The sequence below is a fragment of the Ictidomys tridecemlineatus genome, chromosome 12 (assembly GCF_052094955.1).
Source record: "Ictidomys tridecemlineatus isolate mIctTri1 chromosome 12, mIctTri1.hap1, whole genome shotgun sequence".
NCBI classification, from domain to species: domain Eukaryota; kingdom Metazoa; phylum Chordata; class Mammalia; order Rodentia; family Sciuridae; genus Ictidomys; species Ictidomys tridecemlineatus.
In genome coordinates, this window is record NC_135488.1 from 97,087,598 (window position 1) to 97,110,365 (window position 22,768).

Genomic DNA, 22,768 nt, shown 5'->3' on the forward strand with positions numbered 1-22,768 from the left:
TTGTTGGCCTAAATTTCTTTCTTAGGATGCCTGTGCTTTAAAGAAAAAACAGGTTTTTTTTTTTTTTTCCATTTATCTTTTCTATGTAGGACTAAGTCTAGACTAACTCCAGACGTCTTCCTGAGTGGATGGGCATATACACATATGCTCAAACCATTCTATCTGCTACAAGTTTTTGAGAGTAACTGAGCAAGGGATTAGCAAACGTTTTCTATAAACTGTTTAGATTTTGTGAGTCAGACAGTCTTTATTGCAACAACCACCTCAGCTTCGTCTCCAGCCACCTGACCCAGAACACCCAGTGCTCCTTAATAATGGTCCCTGGTTCAGAGGATGGCCAAGCATTAAATGTGTTAATAAAAGGAAATTGCTTAGATGGTTCCTGACCTATAGTAAAAACACTCAACAACTATTAGCCATTATTATTACTTTGAAAAAACAAAAACAGAACTTTATTATAAAATTAATAGATCTTAAGATATTTTGGAAAATACAGGAAAATATAAAGACAAAAATAAAAATCACCCAAGAAGAGATTCATTGTATTTGTTTAGTTCTTTTTCCCCATTTATATATGAACACACATATATGATATTTATAGCATATATTATTTTCCCTACATGATTAGAATCATTACACAGAGAATGTTTCATGTCTTATTTTTACAATTAGCATGTGCATTCTTTCTTTTTAATAAAAATTCTTCAGAAATATGTTTTGATGGCTGCATACTATTTCATTGTATGCTATAGCATAACCCAGTTCTCAATTGATGGACATTTAGTTTCCTCCTTTTTTGGGGGGGAGGAGTTCCTTGATATACTTACACTATGAGCACCCTTATCAGTGACTTCTTAGGTGCCTCACTGTTACTTTCACCCCTAAAGCCTTTCTACCTCTTTCATTCCAACCCTCTGGGTTTGCTTTGGTATCTGGCCTCAAGGACTCCCCAGCGTCCATGGACCTCTAGAGAAACAGTGTCCTCAGCCTGACTGGTGATCATGCTTTCCCAGGAGGTTCCCAAAGGTCAGTCTGAGGAGGACATGGTGGGCCGTCCCATGCCCCACCTTGCCGCCAACATGCAGGCCTCCGGGGAGGCAGTGTACTGCGATGACATCCCCCGCTACGAGAACGAGCTGTCTCTCCGGCTGGTCACCAGCACCAGGGCCCACGCCAAGATCAAGTGAGTGCAGCGGCCGTGGGGAGCCCGTGGCGCTCCAGGGGGAGGGTGCTGGGAGCACCCGAGAGGCTTCCCACCCAAAGATGACCTTAGCAAGCGTCTTCCAGCGCTTCCCAGCCTAGAGATGAGGATGGAAGATCCTCTCCAGATCACCATCCAGAGCGCAGCAGGAGGAGTGAGGGCCCTGTGACTCTGAGGAGGGTCTGCTCACAGGGCTGATGTCCCCAGAGGCAGGCAGGGGCCAGATTGAGAAAGCCTGGGGGGAATGAAGGCTCATTAAAACAAGGCCAGTTATGCAGTCCAGGGGATGGATCTCCTGCTTCAGTTTGCCCACCTGGCTCCTCCCGCGGCTCGTTCTTGCAGGTCCATAGACACTTCAGCAGCTAAGAAGGTGCCAGGGTTTGTTTGCTTCCTCTCAGCTGCCGATATTCCTGGGAGTAACACAACTGGACTTTTTAATGATGAAGTAGTCTTTGCGGAAAGTGAGGTATGCTTGGATTTTATTTTGTATGAAATGAATAGAATAAGTATTGAAGTTTTCATTCATGCTCAGGCTCCAATTTGCCCTCATCTTGAAGATTATACGTTTGCACTTATCATGACCTTGGCTCTGGTTAACATTATTCAGTACAACTCAAGATGGGATAGAATATGTTATTATTTAAAATGTCAACATTTAATTGATGGCTGCTGTTTGCACATAGCAGGGTAACTCTGGGCCTACATGGCAGTAAAGCAAGGCTGGCGATTATAGAATCGGGTTCCTAATGTATGGACATTAAACTCTTTTATTAAAAGAAAAATAAGAAAACATCAAATGAACTAACCAGAAAAGAAATAATAATACCATCACTTTGTGGATCGATAGCTCACAAATATGAAAGTTCATCTATCGATTTCAACTATATGAAATTCTACAGCAACATCGTTTCCAAACCTTTAAGACAGTTTCTACAAAAGTTCTTATACTTTACTATAGGATAGTTCTCAGATGGTCATTTCCTAGTTCTAACACACATCAGATGTTGCCGATCTGATGTGGGTAGGTATCCCTGAAAGTTAAACTCACCTTATTATTAGTGTAAAGGTGAAAGAGCAAAAATCTACAAATATGAAACCCGGAATTTGTAAGGACTCCCTAGAAGAACATATCGTTTTACAAGCTCCAAGAGCCTCCAGGAGTACTGCTAGCATTTTGGTTAGTGGGGATCAGCTATATACACTATCGCTGCATTAACCAAGTTCATAATGGAGTCTTTAAGAGAGAATTATCAGAGACTTGCATGCTAAGTATTGGTTCATATCGTTAGAAACCCTATATTCCAAAGTGATGAGTTGGACAATGTATTTTGTTGTTTATTTTAGGGGGGAATGTTTGATGAAAATTATCCCTGAAGGAGATTCATTAAGTTTTTATGGAATTGAATTTAAAGAAAAAAAAACAATTGTTATTCTATAAATTGAAAAATATCTTATTTATAGATCATTGAATTTAAGTCTTGTCTTTCGTGAGCTACTGCTTTTAGGGCTTCTAGATAAAACAATAAGACACGATTGTGGCTTTTGAGGAGCTCTTGGTATAAATCTGGGAAATAGCACATTAAGAGAATGATGAAGCGGACCAATAATAAAACTGAGAGTCAAGGCCTACGGTTTAGTCATGATCTGGTAACTACTACTAACCAGTCTTGACGGTGCCTTCTGGTCGCCACCTCTTCATAGGAAGACTCAGCTTGCTGGAGCACGTCTGATTTGACCTACTTGGGCACCTTATCTCCATTCTGCTCATGGCAGACAGCCATAATCAATCACTACACTCTACCCTGGGCAGCTTCTCAGTACGCTACCAGTACTAAAAACTCAGACCTGGCCCTTGAGATGAAATCTGTTTCTGATTCCAGTGATCTCTCTGTGCTCTGTTCTGTTCTACTGATTCTAAGCTCTTTTTTAAGAGGCTCATAACCCCAGTTTTAAGAGGTTCAAACCCCCAGTTACTGGGATAAGGAAACTTGAAAAGCCCCAGGACATTCCTAAAATGTTCTTTGGGATCGTGGGGACTTCCTTTGCCTTTTTGAACAATTTGTAAATAGGACACTTCACAAGAGCTGTCAGTCACGTTCTTTGACAATCTGCTCTTGCTCCTAGGTAACTTGTGTTGGACACATCATTGGTGCTGTGGTTGCTGACACTCCAGAGCATGCACAGAGGGCAGCTCAAGGGGTGAAAATTACCTATGAGGACCTTCCGGCTATTATCACCATTGAGGTAACTGCCTGTGTGTAGGAGTGAGCTCCCTGTCCCTGCAGGTGTGGTTAGAAGGATCCTTCACAGGAGATTTGAGCAGCAGGTGGGAATTTGGCTACCTGAGGTCCCCTTCTTACCATGGTGCTACTTAAATGATTTCAAATTTTTCAACTTTATGATGGTGTGAAAGCATACACAGCTACCATTGTTTTTCACTTTCACTGCAATATTCAACGAATTACAAGAGATATTCAGCACTTCATTTTCAAGCAGGGTTTGTGTTAGTCGGTTTTGCCCAACTATAGGCTCACGTAAGTGCTCTGAGGGTGCTCAGGTAGGCGAGGCTAAGCTGTGATGTTTTCTAGGTGAGGTATATTGTTTTTTAATTGTGATACTTTCAACTTATGATAACTTGATGGGGACCTCACTCCATTGCAGATCAAGGAACACCTATAAGTGGATTTTAAAATCCCTTTCCTTTCATACATCATTTTGGGCCCAGTCCATCAACAACCAAACGGAGTGGAGTTCCTCTTTCCCTAAATTTCAACTCCAGTTGTTTTCTTCTGGGATTCTTTTCTTTTCCTTAGGATCCATGTACAGCTCAGGAAATAGGAGCATGTCTCCCTGGGCCACAGTGGAGCTTGTTTTAAGTTGGTTCATGAAACTTGTGGAGATTCATGTCTGAGAAGAGAGGCCCCAGTTCAGAGACCTCCTTTCCCCGGGCAGACGCTGTCTTCCTCCCCCTGAGTCAGGCCACTGAAGCTTCTTTCTGATCCTCAGGATGCTATAAAGAACAACTCCTTTTACGGATCTGAGCTGAAGATCGAGAAAGGAGACCTCAAGAAGGGGTTTTCCGAAGCAGATAATGTTGTTTCAGGTACAGCTGTGCATTATGCAGTAGGCATGGGGTGACCCTGGTTTGCACATTAAATTCAAGAGATCCACATTGAGCCCTGGAGCAGGAAAAGGTGATTCCCCCAAATTTCCTAATGGAAGATCACCTCTGACATCTCTAACAGAACAGTAGACAGCGTTGGGACAGAGCCTCAACCATATTAACCTCCACTCCCCTGTCCTGGGCTGGCTGTACCTAAGCATCCTAGTATCCTAGAGAGAGTAGGTGTGGTGTTTTCTGATTTGGAAGACTGTCCAGGGAAGTCATATCCCAGATGTGGCCAGCTTGGAGCTGCCAGACCTCTAACCTCTCCATCTGCCTGAAGGTGCTCCTCTGCTAGCTCACCCTCCTCCCCGTTGTCCCTGTCCCTCTGTCTCTGATTCTGTGAAGTTAGGTCCTCAGCTCTTAGCCTACGACAGGCAGCTGATCAGCCCCTTTTGGAATTGCTTTCCACATTGGCTCCTGGTCATTGCTAAGTCACCAGCAAGCCAACTAACTCTCCAGCAGGCCTGACAGCTTTGGTTCTGCAAGATGCTCTTGTTTTCAGCTTTTCAATTACATCTATTAATTCCCTCTTCAACTTTTCCAAATTTTGGGGAATCTGTGATTTTCAATGACTACACTGAGAAAAGAGCTCTCTGCCTGATGTATTTCAGTGTCCTTCTAGTTTCTTTGTGGGAGGGGGAGACATAACTTCCAGATGGTTGAGACTTTGAGACTCTTTCCCACCAAACTTGGGGAAACCAGAGGTTACCTGTGGGCCTGGGGTTCCCGCTTGGGCCACTTGGCAGAGTGCATGGCTTCCTTAAGCAAGCATGCATGCCCCTCTGCTGCAAGGGGCTCACGGTGGGGCTGTCATTGCTTCCCCAGGAGAGTTGTACATCGGTGGCCAGGAGCATTTCTATCTGGAGACTCACTGCACCATTGCTGTCCCGAAAGGAGAGGCCGGGGAGATGGAGCTCTTTGTGTCTACCCAGAACACCATGAAGACACAGGTAGATGGATGACCTAGGGATCAGCTCAGGGTACTGGAAAGATGGCTGTAGCAGACCAGGAGGGCAGTATGGGAAATGGGAAGAGGGAGTTCTGGCTGGTCCTCAAGGGGGTTGGTATCTCTGAGTTTGTCATGTGAGCTTTCTCTGCCTCAGTTTCCTCTTTGGTAAAATGGAGCCTGGTAGGATTGTTATATCAATTAGATGAGTTTCAACAGTTGCACCAGAGCCTGGTAATTCTTAGTTCTGATGATTCCGGTGCTAAATAGCTCTGGTCAAATCACGTCTTGCCTTCATTTCCTCATCTTTAAAATGAAGGAGCTGGGCCCAGTGATATTCACAGGGACCACTAACTTAGTTGCTATAGCTCAGATGTTATGTATCATCTGTGATGCACAGTGATTGCCAGCATTTTGGGTAGCTGGTCTTAACCCAGACTCACCAGCCTCTGGCTGAACGGAATGAGTTTTGGCTCTGACAACATGCTGTGATCTTGTCCCTCTGGTTGAAAACAAGTGTCTGGATGGCTGAGTTCAGTCTGCAGTGACCTTGAGTGTAGGACCCTGCACCACTAACCAGGAGGGGAGCGGTTTCACTCTAGAAATTTCAGAGTTCACAGCAGCAGTCAGGTCCACGCTTGTGGGGTGGGCCCAGGGTCCGGCCCAAATAAATCCAGATGAGGCATCAGTGAAAGAATGTTTTTTCCTCCATAGAGTTTTGTTGCGAAAATGTTGGGGGTTCCAGAAAACCGGATTGTAGTCCGAGTGAAGAGAATGGGAGGAGGCTTTGGAGGGAAGGAGACCAGGAGCACTATACTGTCTACAGCAGTGGCCTTGGCTGCATACAAGTAAGTTCCAAAGCCTGCTTCCTCCAGCAGCTCTGGGAAGAGGATAAGGTCACCTCTTCCGGGAAGGCTTTCTGGATTTCCCCTCATTGGAAGTCATTTTTCCCTGCTTTGAATTCTCACAGCTCTTTTTCTTTTTAGAACCCTTGGGCATAGGGATGAGGGTCATATGGCCTATTTCTTGGTGTTCTGACCCATGGGTCCCAATCTTATCTCCTCTACCTAGCTGTGAGCTCCCTGAGGGCAAGGTGTGCCTCTTGTCCTGATATTCCCCCCTGTTCCTGTCCTGCATGGTGCTTGCACAGCTGAGCAGCTCAGTACAGGTCTTCTCAGTGTGCCTGGCGGGAAAGGAAGGTCCCCTTGCTGTCTGCATCTCTGAGGCTCACAGGGCTGGGTACCACTGAAGGCTCACAGGTTTCTAACCCTCCTGGTTCCTTCCAGGACAGGCCGCCCCGTACGCTGCATGCTGGACCGTGATGAGGACATGCTGATAACTGGTGGCAGACATCCCTTCCTGGCCAGATACAAGGTTCTGGGTGGGGGTGTGTCAGGGTGGGGAGTGCCATCTTGTAAGGACCCTGGAGGGAAAGGTCCAGGAACCCTGGACTTGCTCTGACTTTTTGCATGACTATCTGTAGAAGTTCAAGAAGAAATAGCACCTAGAGAAACTGAAACCAGCCATCAGCAACATGGAGGCCACAGGACACTCCCCAAGAGATGTTACAGGGTGGCGTTCATGATTTCTGTGAATCTGTCAGTGGCCTGGGGTAATCCATCACACAGAGCGTCTAATGGCAATATGCTCACCGCCTGATGTAGAAATCAGAATGAACTCTTAGCAACTTGCCATGAGAGAAATAAAACCTCCCAGAGTCCTAGACAGGCACAGGTTGTTACAGTGGGCACCTGGTCTGCCAGAGCATGATTGGGAATCACCCCAACTTCTCTCTGGGATGGTCCCTTTTCTGGTTTTCTGTGGATGACTAGTTCTGTCCCCACCAATGCCTCCTTTCCCTGTGCACAGCAGATAACTTGACAGGGCTCAGCCCAGCTCTGTAACCCGGGAGTCCTCTCCCTCCACAAACAGGCCTTGAATAACTTCCCTTTGACCTGCTCTAACTGGGTTTCATGATTTGTCTTCTAGAAAGGGATTGCATTTCTTCCTCCTAAGTTCTTGTGAACCTGAAGAAAGCAATGTGATCTTTTGGGGGTTCTCAGTTTCCATACTTGTCAAATGGTCTGTAAAGATTTTCTCTTTTGTGTTAAATAAGGTCAAGTATGTGCAAGCACATTCAGGATCTTGCAGAGTGGAGCTTTTAATATCTGCTGGCCAAAAGCGGAGAGGGTACTGTCCTGCCCTCTCATGACCAGCTTTCTTTTCTCTACCTCCTTACTCCTTTTCTCAGGAGCTGGGGGCGGGTAGGAGTGGAGTGTGGGCCAGAATGGCTGGAGAGGTCAAGTTCTTCTCCACCTGCTGCAATCTGGTGGTTGCTCAAGGTCACCTTCTATTATTTGTCCTTTTTCCTCCAGGTAGCTTAATTGGGAGGGGGATAATCAGAAACAGAGGAAGGGCCCTAATGAGATTCACTCTCCTTTTATCAGGTTGGCTTCATGAAGACTGGAAAGGTCGTGGCTCTGGTGGTAGACCACTTCAGCAATGCCGGGAACACTGAGGATCTCTCTCGGAGTGTAAGTAGGATCTGCTCCTGCATCCAGCGGGTGACTGGGAGGTCAAGAGATGCCCCACAGCCTAATGACACACACAGGCCCAGGCCTCCTAGCTTCTTGTCTGTTATTATTGCAACAGCCTTCTAACTGGTTCCTACCTCCAGGTTCTCATCCTTGATTAATCTCTGGCTAGTACCCCATCCGTCCTGCTAGTATCCATCAAAGCCAGCAAAGCTTGTTACAGAACTTAATGGGGTGTGGCCATTGTGTGTGTGTGTGTGTGTGTGAGTGCGTGCGTGCGTGTGCGTGCATATATTAATTTGCATATATCTGTACATAATTAAAATAAGAACTTTAAACAAATTAAATTAGTTTAATTAAACAAAAGAATGGATTGTGTATCAGGTAGCCCTTAGAACCAGAAGTGTTCAGAGAGCTCTGCTTCAGTGTGGGCAGGAGGCATCTATGGACAGAAAACAGGAGTGAGATCTAAAAACAGCTTGATTGTTTACAGCTGGGCGTTTGCCTCATCTGAACATGAGCTGATCTGTTGGCTGCCTGTGAGTAACTGAAACTTGGCTACTGTGTTTGACTGAGATGCAGTTATTTGTTACAAACGTAAATTGCTATGTTAGATTTCCAGTTAGTATATGAACTAAGTTAGGTGGCAGTACTTTACATAAGGACTCATCTTCCGGCAAAGTTTAGTGTAATTTAACAATGCATACAGTAGAATTTTATTTTTTTTCATAGTTTTGAAGGCCAGAAGTCTGAAATCAAGGTATTGGCAGGACCGCTCTCCTTCTGGGAGTGCCAGCGGGGATTCCTTTCCTGGGTCCCTTGCTTGAGGTGGCATCACTTCTACCGCTGTCTGTCCCCACAGCACCTCCTCTGTGTGCCTGGTCTCATCCTCCCCTGCCCTCTCTCTAGCAATGCATGAGATTACGTTCAAGGTCCCCCCACTTCTCTCAGCATCCTTGACTTGATCCCATCTTTCACCACATGAGGTAGTAGTCACGGTTCCCACGATTAGGAAGTGAATATGTCTTTGGAGAGGAATTTCCTTTTCCCACCTTACATAGAGGTTCCTATAAATGTCCATTAGATCCGGTTGGTTGATGATGGTATTGAGTTCTTTTATATCTTTTCTGATTTTCTAGTTTTTCTATCAAATTTGAGAGTGCCATTGAAATACCCAATTGTTGATTGTGGATTTTTTTTCATTTCTTCTTTCAGTTCTACTGGTTTTAACTTGGCATATATTTTTTGGCTCTGTTGTTTTTTAATATTGGGTTCATTGGTAGATGATGAAATGATGATGATAAGTCCTAAGATTTTAGACAATATTTAATTTTCTATTTTATTTGGCTTTTTCTGATACTGTGTTAGCATGGGGCAGAGTGGGTAGGCGGCACCTAATTACTGTTAGGTAGGGGTACAAGTCTTCATTTTCCACTGGCTTTTTTTGACACCTGGGGGTGGGGCAACTCCTTCTTCCTGCTGGGCAGGAGGGGACGATCTCAATCTCTCATGTTCTCCCTGGCATCCTGGTGTTCTCCTTATCGCTGTGCTATGATTAAAGGCTTGACTCCTCATTAGGTCTCCTCTGAAACCACCCAGCAGGGAATGAAGGAAGAGTGGCTGCAGGTGTGGAAGCCCAAGCTTCTTGTGTGTTCTCTAGGGACTCCAGGGGTGTGGGTGGGGCCTGATCACCGACCACCAAAGACAAGAGTCTCAGCTTCCTACCTGTCCTCCGATCCTTCCCTGGCAAGACTGCAGGGGTGCCTGGTGCAGCCTCATGGATGCACAGAGGTTTTACAGGTGTGAGTAGGAGTGGGACCACAGATTATTTTTCTGTGGTATTTGGCTGGAGCAGAGTAGCCATTGTCTAAAAGTTTTCAGTTTTGCTGGGTTCCTCCTTTCCTGGTGTTTTGGCTGGAGGGAACAGGGTTTAGGGGATAGGGGGTGCCTCTTTGGACTCTGTAGTCATTGGTATTTGTGGATTGCCTGCTCTTGCTCCAAGTTTAAGATTCACGAGGCAAAAGGAATCCACCTGGGACTCATCATCCTGTCATGCCTCATGTCCTGAGGTCCCTTGTGGATTGGCCATTTTTTCTTCCTTCAGAGTTTCTTGTGTTGCTGGTGTGTGTGTGTGTGTGTGTGTGTGTGTGTGTGTATTTATATATATAATATTATAATATTTATATATATATATATGAGTTTTAGTGTCGCTTGGTGGGAGTAGAAGTCCCCATACTGCACATTCATGCTAGGTTTCTCCCAGAATAGAAAACACTGAGTAATGTCAAATGCAATTATTAGGTGCTTTCATATTTCGTCTCAGTTGAGGCTCCTTTGATCACAGTATATACAGTAGGGAAACATGAGAAGTGGGAGTTTGCACTCCTCATTATGGTGATCACAGCTTTGGCAGATGAACTTGGAATGTTGAGTTGTTTAGAAGATAACTAGAGTCCTTGGATGAAATGCAATAATTTGTGAGAATTGACAAATTTACCTCTATGGTACTACTTTTCAAAGCTTATTAATTCTTAGTTTTATAACCATGAGCTACATACATATAAATTCTTTAAAAATGTAATGCTTTTCAGGAAAAGCAAAATTTTCTCATTACACCCTTGGGATCCCACCCCTCTCTGCTAGGGACTGTCTAATTGGCTCCATTAGGGGAATTTATACTTCAGATCTAGTGCTAAAATTGTTCAAAAAAGGAAATATTTATAGTGTTTTCATCATGTACAACACATGTTTTTTTGGTGTTGTAGTGAAAACCGGCACTCACAGTACTTGTCCTCGAAAATCTTACAAGATTTTTAATTCACTCTGGTGAATATTTCTTGACTATCCAGGGTGGTAACATCAAGAAACACATGACATGGTTTCTGCTCTTAAGAAGTTCACCAATGGCAGGGGAAATAGATTTTAAAAAGCAATAGAAAGTACAAGTTGACAATGTTCTAAGGGAAAGCAGAAATGCACTTAATTGGAACACAGAAAAAAAAATCCTCTAGGATGACTAGGGACTGAAATGATTGAAGACACATAAAACAACTGTGGGAAAGAGAGACTCCACCTGGGGAGGTAAACTAGAGCCAAAATGAAACCAACAAAAACAATAAATGCTATCATTTATCTTCTCAGAGAAGTTAGGCATTACACCTGAAAGAGAGAACAGGATGCTGTAAAACTGGAACAGTCCAAGAATAAAAATGTGCTCTTGTGAATTAAAACTATAAAAGGGGTTGAAAGAAACTTGATGATTTTCCCCCAAGCAGAAAACAATATGAGAAAAACACAGGAAAATTCAAGGACTAGTCCAAGAGGTCCAAATGATAGAAATAAAGAATAAAAGAAGACAGAAGAGGAAGCTACAAGAAATAATACAAGAAATACCTTCCAAAACCAACAGATATACATTTTGAAATTCAAAAAGACCCTCCAACAACCAGTACAATAAAGGGAAATAGGCTTATGCTAAGTCAGATCATTGTGAAAATTAGAAACCTGGAGAGAGAGGGATGCTATAATTTTCGGGAAGGTAAAACCAGAACACTTTCCAAGAATTAGAAAGTCTTGATTGGACTTTTCAATATGAGGGAGCTAGAAAACACTAGTACCAGGCCTTCAAAATGCAAAAGAAACTGGAAAACCCATGTCCAACCTAGAATTGTAAACCAACTAAGGATAGGTGTATAGTGAAGGCATTTCAGACATGAAAGATGTTGAAAAGGTCCTTCTTTGTACACCCTTTCTGGAGAAGATATTGAAGAATACACTCCAACAAAACAAAGGTGTAAAACCAAAAAATATGGGGCGGGGAAGGCATGGGATCTACCAACAGAAGATTCAACATAGGGGAGAAAGGAATCCCTGGGAGACCGAGGGAAACTCTGAAGGCCACAGCTGAGCGGAAGCTTGGTGGCAGCCAATTTCAACTGGAGGTCAGACAGTTTCAGGAATGATTTATTTAAAAAGAGGCAACTGATAGAAATTTTAATGTGAACATATTGAGAACATATTTTTAGAACTGGAGAAAACTTTTAAGTTGGCCAACTAGTAAGTGAATGGAAAATGAAGCACATGGAAAAATATGTCAATTATTAACTTCAGGGTGAAAAATGATATCAAGAAAGGCAGAGGTGATCATAGTGTAAGTACATGGTTAAGCTTTAATATTTGCAGAGTTATTGTGTCCAACTGACTATTGATCAGAACAAAATACAACTCTATTGGGGGACAGGAAACTGGGATATTATATGTAGGGAAAAGGCATCAGGCAGGAACTAAACCTTCCCTCTTTATAGGGGGAAGGTAATATAAAAGCCTAAAAGTGGACAAGCCAAGAAGTAGCAATAGAAAAGCTATTTAGCGATGTAGGAGTTAATCCAAATAGCTACCAAAGAACAGGCGAGGAGAATCAGAAGTGGTGACTGCCGGGGAGGGGAAGGAAGGAAAGTGGAGGGGGCTGCTCTTTGTCACAACGTGACCCATACAGGCATTTGACTCTTAAGCTGTTTGCAGTACAACTTGAGTGGAAATAAAAACCAATTTGCAATTAATGTAGTGAAAATCAGCTTTTAAAAAAATAAATAGGAAGGTGATGGATGGGTTCCATCTAGAGGTCTGAGAAGGGCCCAGGGTCTGCACAGGTGGATAAGGTGTGGCAAGGAGGCTGTTCAAAGGCCTGGGCCCTGAGAAGAGCAGGTGATGGCGGGGCTGGAAAGGCAGGCATGGCTGCTCAGCCCTCACAGTTGCTGTTTGAGGAACTGATGAATATCTTGCTGTGTTCTCTCCTACTTTGGTTTCCTTGGCTTCAGATAATGGAACGAGCTCTATTCCACATGGACAACTGCTATAAGATCCCCAACATCCGGGGCACAGGGCGGGTGTGCAAGACCAACCTGCCCTCCAACACGGCCTTCCGGGGCTTTGGGGGTCCCCAGGGGATGCTCATTGCAGAGCAGTGGATGAGTGAAGTCGCAGTGACCTGTGGGCTGCCAGCGGAGGAAGTAAGCTGGGAACTTGGTGGCATAAGTCAGAATGGCTGAGTCCGTTTGGGGGGGAAGAGGGATTTGTGTCTTGGGCATCTCCCCTGCAGACAGAGGATGGGCAAGTGCTGCTAAGGGGACTGGAAGCTTAACTTTAGGCTGCCCCGCTCCCACCCCAGCATGTAGCCACCAACAAGGTCTCGGTGTCTCTCTCCTTGGGAAGGTGCGGAGGAAAAACCTGTACAAAGAAGGGGACCTGACACACTTCAACCAGAAGCTTGAGGGGTTCACCCTGCCCAGGTGTTGGGATGAATGTCTAGCAAGCTCTCAGTATCACGCTCGGAAACGTGAAGTCGACAAGTTCAACAAGTAAGCCCTAGGAGGAGGGAGTCCCGTCTCCCTTGGGTTTCCTGCCAAACCCTAAATATGAAGCTGGTCATTTGATGGACAACCTGTGAGGCTGTGGAAGCTGCCCGCTCATTGGTAGCTACCCCTTTAAGATCGTGTAAAGATCCCCAGCCTTCAGGTGGACAGCTCAAGCCTGCAGTCGGCGTCGTGGTCCATCTACTGTGGCCTATCATTTGAGCAAGGATGTGTACACATTATTGACAGCCCTGGCCCAGGACTAAGGACACTGTAGCTATGTGCCTGTCTCTGATGCTAATTTATACACTTGACCCTGGAAATCATTCTGTCTCCCTGGAGTGGGCCTCAGTCTTATCATCGGTAAAGTTGGGATAATTGCACAGAGAAGGTAATTATCGTTATCTTTCTCTCTGGCACAAAGACAGTCCACGATCACTAGGGCACACTGACCCAATGCAGGTTCCACCCAGGGAGACAGAATGACAGTGAGCTCTGCTGCAGCTACACTTCCTTCATTTTGACTGCACTATTAGGCTCCAACTCAGTTATGGTGATAACTACACAGTTATCACCATGGGATAACACGTGCCAGGGCAGCCTGGGATCCTGGGATCCAGGAATGTCCTATTCTGATTTGATACAAAGATACTGACTGAAACTATGTCCAAACTATTAAAAATTCGTAGTAAAAACTCTTTTAAGAATGTTCCTTTATCTCCAGGGAGAATTGTTGGAAAAAGAGAGGACTGTGCATAATCCCAACCAAGTTTGGAATAAGCTTCACTGTGCCTTTTCTGAACCAGGTACTTGCTTTATATGTTTTGTTTTGTTTTTTTCCATCTCCACTGGTCTGAGGCCCCATTTCCCTCGCCTGTTGCAGGGGTAATCCCATGGTCACTGGTAACCAGAGCTGACCAGGGAAGCTCTTTGCTGTTGGAGTGAAAGTTGAATTTGCATATCGCCATCTGTACAGTATGTCACAGGACAGTGAGAGGTGGAGATCTGGGGTCAGTCTCTGGTCCTCACCTTTCCCAACTGCAGGGCTTGGACAGCCACTGTGCTTTCATGTACAGAGTGAAGACAAAGATCAAAGACAGATGGCCTGCTTCCCTCTGAGGATGAGACAGATGCAAAAGCACTTTGTGAACTGCCGAAGGCCACCTAATTAGATGAGGAGATTCACACTGTGCAAATGTTGTCTGGGTCTATATCCACAGTTGCTTGCTTTCTTTTTTCTGGGCTCCATTTCTTAGGCCCTAAGCCTTAAAATGAGTGGGATTTACTGAATTTTGTGCCTGGCATCCTTCTTTTTCCTCAGGCAGGAGCCCTGATTCACGTGTACACAGATGGCTCTGTGCTGCTGACCCATGGGGGCACTGAGATGGGCCAAGGCCTGCACACCAAGATGGTCCAGGTGAGCACCCGGGGCTGTGGACATCCTCTCTGACATCTGGTGGCTATTGTGAGGGAGGATGCTGTGTGAGAACTGAGCAGTGAGATGTGCCAGGGCAGCCAGGGCCTGGGATCTCATGTATGTGTGGCCTTGGGCAAGCCTTCTCCCCTCCTGGCCTCAGTTTCTTCATCTGAAAAGGGACAGGCCAGTGCTCTCTGAGAACGCCTTCGTTACCACCATGCTAGGGCCCTGGGGCTCTGTATGTAAGGTGGGGATGTTGAATATATAATGGCAGCTAGTTTCCCACACTCCTTGAGAGCTCTCATAGGGCAGCCAGGGTAATGGGGTTGCATGATGGTTAGTATATGTGCTGGACCCCTGAAAATTGGCCAAACTGTTTTTTTTTTTTTGAAGAGGTCCCTTTAGTCATTGATGGGTTTATGAATGTTTTATCCTCCAAACCATTTTATAAGGTGCTCCTTCAATATCAGCCAGGTGCAAGAACACCCCAGAATCAATAGGATTAGAGCTGACAAAATTCTTTTCTTGTCTCTAACAGGGAACCTGAGCTGTTTTAGGGAGAAGGCAGCCATGATAGCCTCTTCCCTACAGGGTGATGTCCTCTCTTTCTGCAGGTTGCCAGCAGAGCTCTGAAAATCCCCACCTCCAAGATTTACATCAGTGAGACGAGCACTAACACTGTGCCCAACACCTCTCCCACGGCTGCCTCTGTCAGCACTGACATCAACGGTCAGGCTGTTTACGTAAGGAGCCTGCAGGAGCCAGCACGTCCGAGGGCCAGCTCAGGGCTGGGGGCCTGGGGAGCCTCCTCTGGGAGTCGGGATGACTCTTTGACAGTTCCCTGGCTATGGTCATACCTTTGGCTCTGTTTCCCAGGAGGATGTTGCCTCCAAACACGGAGCAAAAAGAGAGGTCCAAGAATCCAAATCCAACTTCCATCAAAGCCAAGGGCGACGGGTGCAGAAGGGGAGGGAAGGTGGAGGGAAAGCCGAGTTTTCAGGGAAGGCACCCCCTTTGGTGTGGAAAATGGCCACATGGTAACTGGCTGAAATGGAAATTTGATTATGGGAGGGGTTAGGTCAGACCCACTTGCTTCTCTCCCGTGTCGGGGAGTTTGATGGAAGAAGGCACCTCCTTGGGAGGCTTGCAAACATTCCCTGTTGGCCCAGGAACTAGGTCAGGACAGGTTCCCTAGTGAGGACCTATGGCAGCCCCTTAGGCAGAGCCCTGTGACTTTTATCCTGGGCCTCAGTCATTCTGGAGGGTGGCAGGGCTGTTTGAGTGGAACCCTGGGCACAGCATGGTTTGGAGGTGGCCTTACCCTGGGCTGCAGAGGGCAGAGGATTGACCTGTCCTGTGTGTGGTGGGGATTTCTTCAGGCAGCCTGTCAGACCATCCTAGAAAGGCTGGAACCCTTCAAGAAAAAGAATCCCAAAGGCTCCTGGAAAGACTGGGTAAGTCTGAGCCCATCAAAGACACTCTTGCAAACGGAGAGAAGCTAACAGCAGCAGGGCCTCTGTCCCTACCCTGAACACTGTAGGAGCATTGTGATCTAGTCGCACAGGCAGAGGAAGTTGAGGTGGTCTGCAAGGTTTCACAGGACAAGTAAAACTCAACCTCTCTCGGCCCCTTTCTCCATAGATGTCAGAGTTGAGGGAAGTACCTTGAAAATGTTTGATCCAGGATCCTGACAGCCTGTGGGGATTGGGGTTTGGCTGCCCCGAGCCTGAGAGGGTGGGATGACTGCCAGACACACCTCCCTTGGAAGTCCTGGCTCTCTTGAGCCTGGTCCCACATCACGTTTTGGATGGAGCACCCTCCATCTCTCCGAGGGCTGCCCCTGGCAGCCTCTCCCCTCATCCACTCTTGGGTCTGGGTCCACTGAGTTGCCCTTTGTGAGAGAGCAGGGAGGAAAACATCCCCCAGGAGCTTCCATCACTCCTGTGGCCTTAGGAATAACACAACACCCACTCCAGGAAGAGGGAGCCCAGTGCCCTGAATTCTAAACCAGATGCCTGCACACAAGGAGCCCTCAGAGGGAAGCTGCCGAGGACTCTCTCGGGCAGGAGATGCAGCTCCTGCAATAGGCAGGAATATCAACGGAGGCTCCAGCTCTTGTCCCAGTACTGGAACATAGAACTGGGCATAAGAGTAACACACTGAATGTGATTGCACGTGGACCAATCTCCCTCAACACAGCCAAACCTCCTCATCTTTCCAGGTCTCACGTAACCTCCACTTCCTGTACTTACAGTTGCATAAATAGTGCTTGGATGTAGCTTGTTCCGGTAGTTTGCATTTTAGCATGGACTTGGCAGGCAATTTAAATGTTTCCTGTCATGTGACCAGTTGATCTGAGCTTTGTGCTCTACTACCAGCCATGTCGTTTCGTGTCCCTTGAAGCAGACAACCATGCTTCCTAAGCCACATCACCAGCATGTGTGTGCACATACACAAAAAATTATATCATAGGCTTATTGCAGATCCTAGCCCAAAATATTTTCTGTAAGCCTTAGTTTTTTCATCTGTAAAATGAGGATAATAGTACAAATATTATAGGGTTATGGTGAGTATTAATATAAGATACGCAAAGTGTTAATTAGCATCTGGTACCTAGTAAAGAGCTTGGTAATTGACAATGCTGGTGATCCAAATTATATCAAGCACAGTTTAAATCTTCATATGCCAATGCGTGGGAGTACCCCAAAAGCTATTTATTAGACAATTAAAGTATAGACGAATAATTTTATTGCTAGGAAACTATAAGTAAAAATATAAGGTTAACATGTGGAGTATGAAGAACACTCTAGACAGTTGCTTTTAAAATGGCCTGAGTAGAAAATAATCACCAAAGAGAGGTGATTAAAGCAGTGAATTTGTGCTAGTCTTGGAAGAAAAGGATCTGGATAGAAATAGTGGAGGAACATAAATGTGGGGACGTGGAGGAGTTGGGAAGGGGTCACACTCGAGTTTGGCTGGGGTAGCGATGGTGTGCTGCTGAAGGCAGAGGGAAGGCTGTGCTCCTTAATGTCAGGCATCTTCCCCACAGGCAATCGGGGGTCATCCAGAGCTCTAGAGGAGGGAGCTGCCGTGAGTTAAGGTGGCTACTCTGTCTGGGCTGGGGAGGTGACCTCAGGCAGAGAGACCAGTTAAGAGGCTACTATTGCACTCCAGCCTCCAGACGATGAGGGCCTGCTGGAGGTGGGAGGAGTGAGGAGCCCCTAGCAGATCCGCTTCCAGATGAAGAGGGTGAGCTCATGAAAGCAGGAAGGCAAGTCAGGCTCTTGGGAAACCACACTTGCCACTTCCTGATGGCCATTTCCTCCCCTCAGGTCAAAGCTGCCTACGAGGATGCAGTGAGCTTGTCTGCTACTGGGTTTTATAAGTAAGTGTGATCCTGCCCTGCCTGTCTCACCACGGATGGTCATCCTAAGGTCCAGGTCCCCTCCAGCTTCAAATGCTGTCTGTCCATGCTCAGGAGAGGGCAGTTCTACTGAAACGCTTATCTCTCCAATGGGTTTCCACTAATTTGAATCTAAGGGTGCTTTAGATTTGTGGGATGACCAAACCATGAGTCAGGAGGGCAAAAGCGGGAGCTGCTGTATTGGGAGATCAAGTTCTAGTTTGGGTCTTTGAGTGTACTCCTTCCTTTGGAGAAGTCATGGTTCCTTTGGAGCCTGTTTCCTCCCTTTCCAGATGGGGCCAATCAACTATTGACCTTGCCCCGGCATTTTGCAAGTTCTGGGGTGTCTGCTGCTTGAGTTGGGTAACCCTTGTGTGCTTCTTTGTACTGGGCATCAGACTGCTTCAGAGCGGGTTTCCCTCAGAATGGAAGAGGACATGCAGGGTACAGGGGAACCTTATTAATGCAGTGAGATTTAAAAGAGAGCACGTACCTTCTGCAGTTTTAAAATTCAGTAGCAGTGTGAATAGCTAGAGACCTGCCCATCTGACTAGGAGCTGTAAAAAGAGATGGTCATATTTACTGTCAGTCATAATATTTTAGCTATCTCTGGGAAATTTAACTAGGACCTTTTCTTTCACAGGTCAAGAGATTGAAGAATGGTTTGCTTTAAAAATGTTTGCTTTAAAATTTCTTGCATGAACGTATGAACATTATTAATATGCATGAATATATATTTTCTCTGTATATGTACATATACACATATATATGTGTGTATATGTTATATATGTGTGTATATATGAATTGGTTGGCCTATATTCTCCAGGTCATGTAATATTTGGCTTATACAAACACAAATTAATGCAGATTTTTTAAAAGTTTCTATTATATATTTGAAGTTCATAAAAGTAGGGTTTTATAAAGGAGAGCTAGATGAACATGGTGAAGTCAGAGGTCAAGTGCTGGTTCTGTTGGGAGAAGTCTTGTCCCTTGGTCCTATATTAGTTTATTTTTGTGGTTTCCTGTTCATATCTGTTCACATTACTTCTGTATAATATATAAAATAACGCAGGCCCAGTTTAGTAAACACTGTGTGACACAAAAGATGCACATGCATGTGACTTTTGGGCTTTTGCATGTGTGTGAGTGTGTGCAGTGCTAGGGATTGAACCCAGGGCCTTGCTGGTGCCAGGCAGGCATTCCACTACTGAGCTACATCCCCACCCCACAAAATCAGAATTGTATAAGGTTCTCAGGATCAAAAAAGAAAAAAATCTATCAAGAAACATTTGTTTCTATAAATAACATTTTTCTCAAATCTCTTGTTGAAATTTTGAAAGTGTCAGTAAGTGGGGAGTGGCACTTACAGATGCCCCCAGGCTGGCATGAATTCCCTGGGGGAACTTTGACTTGAGAAAGGTAAGCAGCTGAGCTTGTGTGACTAACCCAAGCACCATCACAGTTCTGAAGACTTGGGATTCTAGTTCATTCCATCCTTCAGAGTGACTTTCGTGTCCTTTGTGAATCCCGGCCAATCCGCCACCTCTGTTTCTACCATGCAAAGCCATAGCATGCTGATACTAAATGCCACGAGGCTGTGCAGAAAGATTATAACACGGGCCTTAGAAAAATGGAACGGAAAATGCTTGGTAATACCTGAGTCTCATTAAAGTTTTAGAATATTCAAAATAAATGGGATCTTTTTTTTTAACAGCTGAATGGAGAATAAAATGATTAGGGCTTAAAGGTTTTGGAACAGGCTGTGGGATATGGGAAGGGGTGGGCTATCCTAATACATGCAGCTTCTTCCCTTTTCTTTCCAAGGACACCCAACCTTGGCTACAAATTCGAGACAAACTCCGGGAATCCCTTCCACTACTTCACCTATGGGGTGGCTTGCTCTGAAGTAGAAATTGACTGCTTAACAGGGGATCATAAGGTAAGGAGTTTGTAAAACCTTAATCCTGAGGGGAAGAAGAGAAGACAAACAACTTTGTAATCCTAAGAGCTGATAGAATCAGGGTCTCTGGTTGGGAAAATGATGCCAAAAACATCAGGAATAGGCAAATATTGCCTACAGGGTCAAACAGAACATATTTTAGGCTCAACAGGCCACAGAGTCTCTGCTTCATCCACTCAACTGTACCATGGTAGTGTGATAGCAGTCAACATGGATATAAGCAAAGACCGCAACTATGATCCAGTAAAATGTTATTTGTGGACACAAATTTGAATTTTGGATCATTTTTTTTCTTGTCAAAAGATATTCATCTTTTTATTTTTTTCACCCATTTAATAAAATAACTCTTAGCCTTTGGGCCCTACAAAACCAGAGAACAGGCTAGATTCAGCCCCTGGAACACAGTTTGTTGACCCCTTTCTTACATCGTCTACCTAGCCTCAGGTTCAAGCTGACAGGTCCCTGGGAACCCGCCCTTGCTAGTCATGCACAAGTGGGTGTACAGTTAGTTCTGACTGTTGAGAGATCATTGCTGCTCCCTGTCCCCTACCTAGCTGCTAGGATCTCAAACTTCAGCAGTAACAAGGACAGTCAAGACATGGTGGAAACTTAACTCTTCTGCCTGAGTGTGCTCAGGGATCTCTGTTTGTGAAAACACTGTCCAGGCTGGCCAAGACCCATCTACGGTTAGTTTAAACATTCCTTTCTTCTCAAACTGCTTCTGTTTGCCATCTACTGCAGAACCTCCGCACCGATATTGTCATGGATGTTGGCTCCAGTTTGAATCCTGCCATTGACATTGGACAGGTAAGGCCCATGGGAGACCAGAGTGGTGACAGAATGGGCCATTGATGAACTTCATCCCCACTAGGGTCACCAGCCATACAGCAGATTGTTTAATGTTATTTTTAAACAGCCAGAAAATGGCTTGTAGGGAGTCTCCCCCAGAAGGGCACTTAGATTGATGATAGCCCTCCCAACTTTCGAGGCAGGAAATAAATGAATATGGATTAACCTGGAAAGGGCACTCCCACCCCAGGGAACAAGATGATGAATGGCAAAACACTGGGTGTCTGTGTGTGCATATGCGCACGCGCATGGAGATTTGGGATCGATGCCCAGGGAGTAGGGTCTGAGGTTAGAAGAGTCCTTTCTCTCCTCCTCACTCTTTCAGCCAAGACAGCATTTATCCTCCAGGAAGGCAATCGATGTAAGCAATGAGCATGGGGTATGGGAGGGCCCTGGGGGTCAAAGATGTGGGCACAACCAGGAGTTCAGGAATGACCCAAAGAAAATGGCTTTTGGAAAGTAGAGGATTATAGATAGCAACAGAAGAGAGAGGGAAGAACAGAGAGTTGAGATGTAGTGAGCATATGGTAGAAAAATAAACATTGCATTTCTCAAAAAAGGACAATTACTGGGGAAACGGACATCTAGTCATTAGTCAATCTGTTCACTTGTTCGCTGAGCAGTCACCTTGGGAGTCCCTGGTGCAGGTACTGCATTAGGAACTGCAGAGCCAAGGATGGTTACCAGCTGGCCTCTCCCTGAAGGCTCATTCAGTCACGGTGATGCCACATGTCACCCTTCTGAGCTGGGACAGCAGTCATGGGGCCAGCGTAGTATGTCAGGTGCCTTAGAAGAGATCTTCAAGCCGCAGCAGGGACATCTGCTCCCAGAGGACAGGCTCAGTAAGACTGGAGGCCAATCTCCAAGACACTACTATCCAAGAAATTCCTCCTGTGAGCTTACTTCTCAGTTTGGGGCCACAATTTCTTCAGTGATGATGTGGAAGGAACATCTCCATCTGCAGGTGACAGGTTTTAGTGGGAAATTATGCCTGTCCCATGTGACCCTCCTAGAATTGCCTACAAATTCTGACACTGACCTTCGGTGTTCAGGCCTTTGTTTTGTCTAAGCCAAAGGCCAACTAGGTTATTGCAGGGCTGCGGTAGGAACCAGGTGATGAGTAGGGGACTCTATTAGTTTCCATACAGGTCTTTGTGTTCATTGCTGCTAGTGGTTCTGTCCTTGGGGAGGGGAGAGGCAGGTAATGGTGGTCTTCATTTATCTTGCAGGTGGAAGGGGCATTTGTCCAGGGCCTTGGCCTCTTTACCCTGGAGGAGCTGCACTACTCCCCCGAGGGCAGCCTGCACACCCGCGGGCCCAGCACCTATAAGATACCTGCATTTGGAAGCATCCCCATTGAATTCAGGGTGTCCCTGCTCCGTGACTGCCCCAACAAGAAGGCCATCTACGCATCCAAGGTACTGTTGCTCTGAGTCCATGCTGCCTTCCAGGAGGCCCTGTGGGAGGCCACAGGTGGTGATGAGGAGCTTTAGCTACCCACCTGGTGGGTCTGCAAGGGATTCTTCTTGCAGAAAGAAGAGGGCCTGACACTGGCCTTGGTGAGGACAGCAGATGGCTGGGCAGTGCCACCTGAGAACCAGTTAAACAGGGTTGAGGGCATCACCTTATTATAGTCTGAAGCCAGCTCCTGTGGTAGACAGAGGAGTTCCTTAATCATACCCTATAGAGCAAATCCCAACCTACACCTGTATCTCAGGTGTGCATCCCTGGGGCTGGATCCTCAGAGATGGTTTTACAGATGCAGCATCCCTGTGTCCCACGGAAATCAGCATATTCCCTGAGGGTGGGAGAGCAATGTCTGAGCTCACCCTGGAGTCTCCTTCAGGGACCCAGACCCAAACTTATGATTTGATCAGCATGTCAAAGGAGTGTAAATAACTATCCTTTATTTCTTCCTTGTTCCCAGTAAGTATGAAACAG

General features: G+C 45.7%; 1 protein-coding gene across 1 annotated transcript in view; it reads left to right on the plus strand.

Annotated features, from left to right (window-relative positions):
- Xdh (xanthine dehydrogenase) overlaps positions 1-22,768 on the plus strand; it is a 60,777-nt gene that overhangs the window by 34,825 nt on the left and 3,184 nt on the right. The window contains exons 17-34 of the mRNA XM_078029433.1: positions 1,014-1,183; positions 1,544-1,667; positions 3,326-3,445; positions 4,208-4,304; positions 5,193-5,317; positions 6,028-6,161; positions 6,600-6,687; positions 7,761-7,847; positions 12,665-12,856; positions 13,059-13,204; positions 13,923-14,004; positions 14,520-14,615; positions 15,230-15,358; positions 15,995-16,069; positions 17,948-18,000; positions 19,843-19,957; positions 20,720-20,785; positions 22,057-22,245. Coding sequence (XP_077885559.1) covers positions 1,014-1,183; positions 1,544-1,667; positions 3,326-3,445; positions 4,208-4,304; positions 5,193-5,317; positions 6,028-6,161; positions 6,600-6,687; positions 7,761-7,847; positions 12,665-12,856; positions 13,059-13,204; positions 13,923-14,004; positions 14,520-14,615; positions 15,230-15,358; positions 15,995-16,069; positions 17,948-18,000; positions 19,843-19,957; positions 20,720-20,785; positions 22,057-22,245 — 2,088 coding nt within the window. The remainder of the gene's footprint in view (positions 1-1,013; positions 1,184-1,543; positions 1,668-3,325; positions 3,446-4,207; positions 4,305-5,192; positions 5,318-6,027; positions 6,162-6,599; positions 6,688-7,760; positions 7,848-12,664; positions 12,857-13,058; positions 13,205-13,922; positions 14,005-14,519; positions 14,616-15,229; positions 15,359-15,994; positions 16,070-17,947; positions 18,001-19,842; positions 19,958-20,719; positions 20,786-22,056; positions 22,246-22,768) is intronic.